Here is a 2,858-nt window from a genome sequence, read left to right as displayed (position 1 = left end):
CATATGGGGGCGAGGGGGATAGACACCTTTGCTTGCAGATGTTGGCACACTAACAACCAGAAGCATCCACATACTCCCACTTCCTGCATTTGTTTGCAACTACCTCCTCCAACCTGATACCTATGAATTTATAGTTCCACTATTTGAACTGACCAAAGCTGTACTTCAATACGAAGAGATTTAATTATAATACTATGTGCAGCGATTGCTACTGTTTGGAATAAACCTTTCCCTCCTTCTGTGAAAAGCTGGTATAGAATAATTTAGGAATACATTACAATAGATAAAATTTTTGATCAAGTCTCTCAACAATCTCCATCTCCTTCTAAATATTTTGTCTTTTGGTACCCACTACTGAACTTTATAGCAGGTAATCCAGAATTTTTTCCTTCTAATTATACAGTTGATGTTCTTCTATGTTAAAATGTTATAGTTTACTATTAATTATTCCTTAAGTAATGATAGTGCTATGTTAACTTTTCCATTTTGTTTGGCTATGTTATTATCCTGGTTCTGTGGTTGGATTGCTACAGTTGTTATAATAATAAAAAATTAAAATAATAATAATAATTTTAAAAAGCTGTACTTCAGCTTTGGCCCAGTGTAGATCAGGTACCCTGATGCACCAGGAGAATCAAATCTGATCTTATGGTTCTGGTTTAACGTATGAGTATTCTTGTATGTATATGCTTGGTGAAGATCCATCACGGATTGATTTTCTCAGGTTTATCCCTCTTGATGACCCAACTAGAAATGTTTTGTTGTGCAAAGGAGAGTCCTGGTGGTATATCACTCCCCTCCTCTCTTGTAACAGTACCTAGCCCTACCAACTGTAGAGGAGGGAACTTCCTTCCTTCTTAGTTTGTCCAGGTGAGCTGCAGGTAGTTTCCCTCCTCTGGCACTGCTACCAAGGAATAGGAATAGAACAGAAAATGCTGTCTTGCCTAAACACAGTTGCACACACAGTGCTCCTGTGTTACACCCTTCCAAAGCCACTAACTTCAAACGACTTGAATTCTAGGATTGGACTGCAAATCTCTTTTTTCTCTCATCCACTCTAAACAGCTTAAATCTCATTCTCCCCAAATCACCATTATTCCTTTCCTTCCCCTGCAAGAGATTCTGTGGAACGGGGCTGAAAGAATTAAAAAACAAAAAAACATGCAGGTATACTAAAAGGACATCACTACCACATTATCTTTCCTCTAAACAGAGAACCAAAGGAGTAACTCACCCAGATATGCCATGGAAAATATGTATGGTATCTCCAATGCCCATTTTAAACCCCGAGAAGAGAGTCAAAATGACCTCACTGTCCTCTTTAGGAACATTTCTGGGCACTGGTGACAGAAAGGGGCATTTAATAAAAGGAAGATCCTTTAGTGCAGCTAGCTCCCACTCTCTGTCACTACTGATATAACAGCAGTATTAATAAGAGACTTTAATCTTTCAAGCAAGGCTAGGCCAGCCAAAGGTCTCCCCACTTTGTAGAATTCCAGATGGGCAGCCATTTCAGTCTGCAGTGATAAAGGGCCAGTGTTAGTGCAGTGGTTAGGCTAGGATCCTCACTCTCCCATAGAACCCTCCTGGGTGATCCTGCATCAGTCTCTCTCACACACTCACCCTAACGTAACTCACAGGGATGCCACAAAAGGGTAAATGGAGGAGACTCATGCAAGCCACTTAGGGTGTAAATGAAGTGAATAAATAAAAACAGGGCCTCACTGCCAGATTACCAACGTTTACTCCAGCATGATTTATCATCATGAAAGGTTATGCTGGAATGAATCCCGGTGGTCTACAAAGTGCCATCTTAACCAGGGTTGCCTGGAGAGATGTCCCACTACTACAACTGATCTCCACGCGACGGAGATCGATTCACCTGGATAAAATGGCTGCTTTGGAAGGAGGCCTGGAGATGATTCCCTATCGAAGTCCCTCCCCTCCCCAAACCCGCCCTCCTCAGGCTCCACCCCCCAAAATCTCCAGGGACTTCCCAATCCTGAGCTGGCGACCCTACATTTTAACAAAAACCGTGCCAGGGGGTCCAGGAACGGAACTCATTCCTCCTCATAAGGCACGGCTTGATACGTGGCTTGCTCTTCCTGCCACAAAACGAGACGTTAGGCAGGGAAACCGCTCCTCCTCCTCCTCCTCCTCTTCGTTTCCTCACCGCCCCGCCTACCCCAGAGAGCGGGCCAAGGGCGGAAATTCAGTAGCCCTCTGGGGGCCTAGAGGCGCCTCCCGAGTTTCTCTTGCGCTGTGCAGCAGCCAGTAACCTCCCGCGCTCAGGCACCCCCGTCCCGGAGCGCAGCTGCCGTCTTCCCGCCGCACCTTTCCAGCTCCAGATCCTCCGCCATGGCGGGCAGCGGCCGCTCTATCACCCACACCGCTCTGCCGTTCTCAAGTCCCGGCGCCGTCCATTATCCTTCCAGCCCCGCAGCCAAAACAGGAAGGAGGAAAAAGAAGGCGGCCCGGGAGCGTCAACGAGCACGCCTACCGCTCGCAAGGACCCCGAGCGGGCGGAGCCTCTTCGCCGAGGCAAACACAAGCGCCGCCTTCCCCGGTCCTGTTGCGACCTGGCGGTGTCTTCAGACGTTACAGAACGCGCCTCGCCCGGAAAGGGGCCGATGTCAGCGAGGATGGGTGGGCTCAGGTTGCCGGGGTGCGTTCCTGCAGGTTCACTCGCAACGCAGTGTTCCCTCTAAGCTGAGTTAGTGTGAGCTAGCTCACAGTTTTTTAGCCTCCAGCTCACGGATTTTTATCTTCGCTCAGGAAGGATGGCTCCAGAGCAATCTAATTTATGCAATAGCCAAATCATTTGCTCACAATTTTAATGCCAGTAGCTCACGAATTAG

The 2,858-nt window shown here is 47.2% G+C and overlaps 1 protein-coding gene across 1 annotated transcript in view; it reads right to left on the bottom strand.

The window, feature by feature from the left end:
* POLR1D (polymerase (RNA) I polypeptide D) overlaps positions 1 to 2,470 on the bottom strand; it is a 19,263-nt gene extending 16,793 nt beyond the window's left edge. Inside the window, exon 1 of the mRNA XM_015421663.1 lies at positions 2,335 to 2,470. Within this exon, the coding sequence (XP_015277149.1) occupies positions 2,335 to 2,360 (26 nt within the window). The 5' untranslated portion in view covers positions 2,361 to 2,470. The remainder of the gene's footprint in view (positions 1 to 2,334) is intronic.
* Positions 2,471 to 2,858: the final 388 nt, after the last annotated feature.

This window comes from Gekko japonicus, unplaced genomic scaffold, assembly GCF_001447785.1.
Source record: "Gekko japonicus isolate JY-2015 unplaced genomic scaffold, Gekko_japonicus_V1.1 scaffold2404, whole genome shotgun sequence".
NCBI classification, from domain to species: Eukaryota; Metazoa; Chordata; class Lepidosauria; order Squamata; family Gekkonidae; genus Gekko; species Gekko japonicus.
Note: the sequence above shows the minus strand (reverse complement) of the source record. Positions and strands in the feature narration are given on the sequence as shown.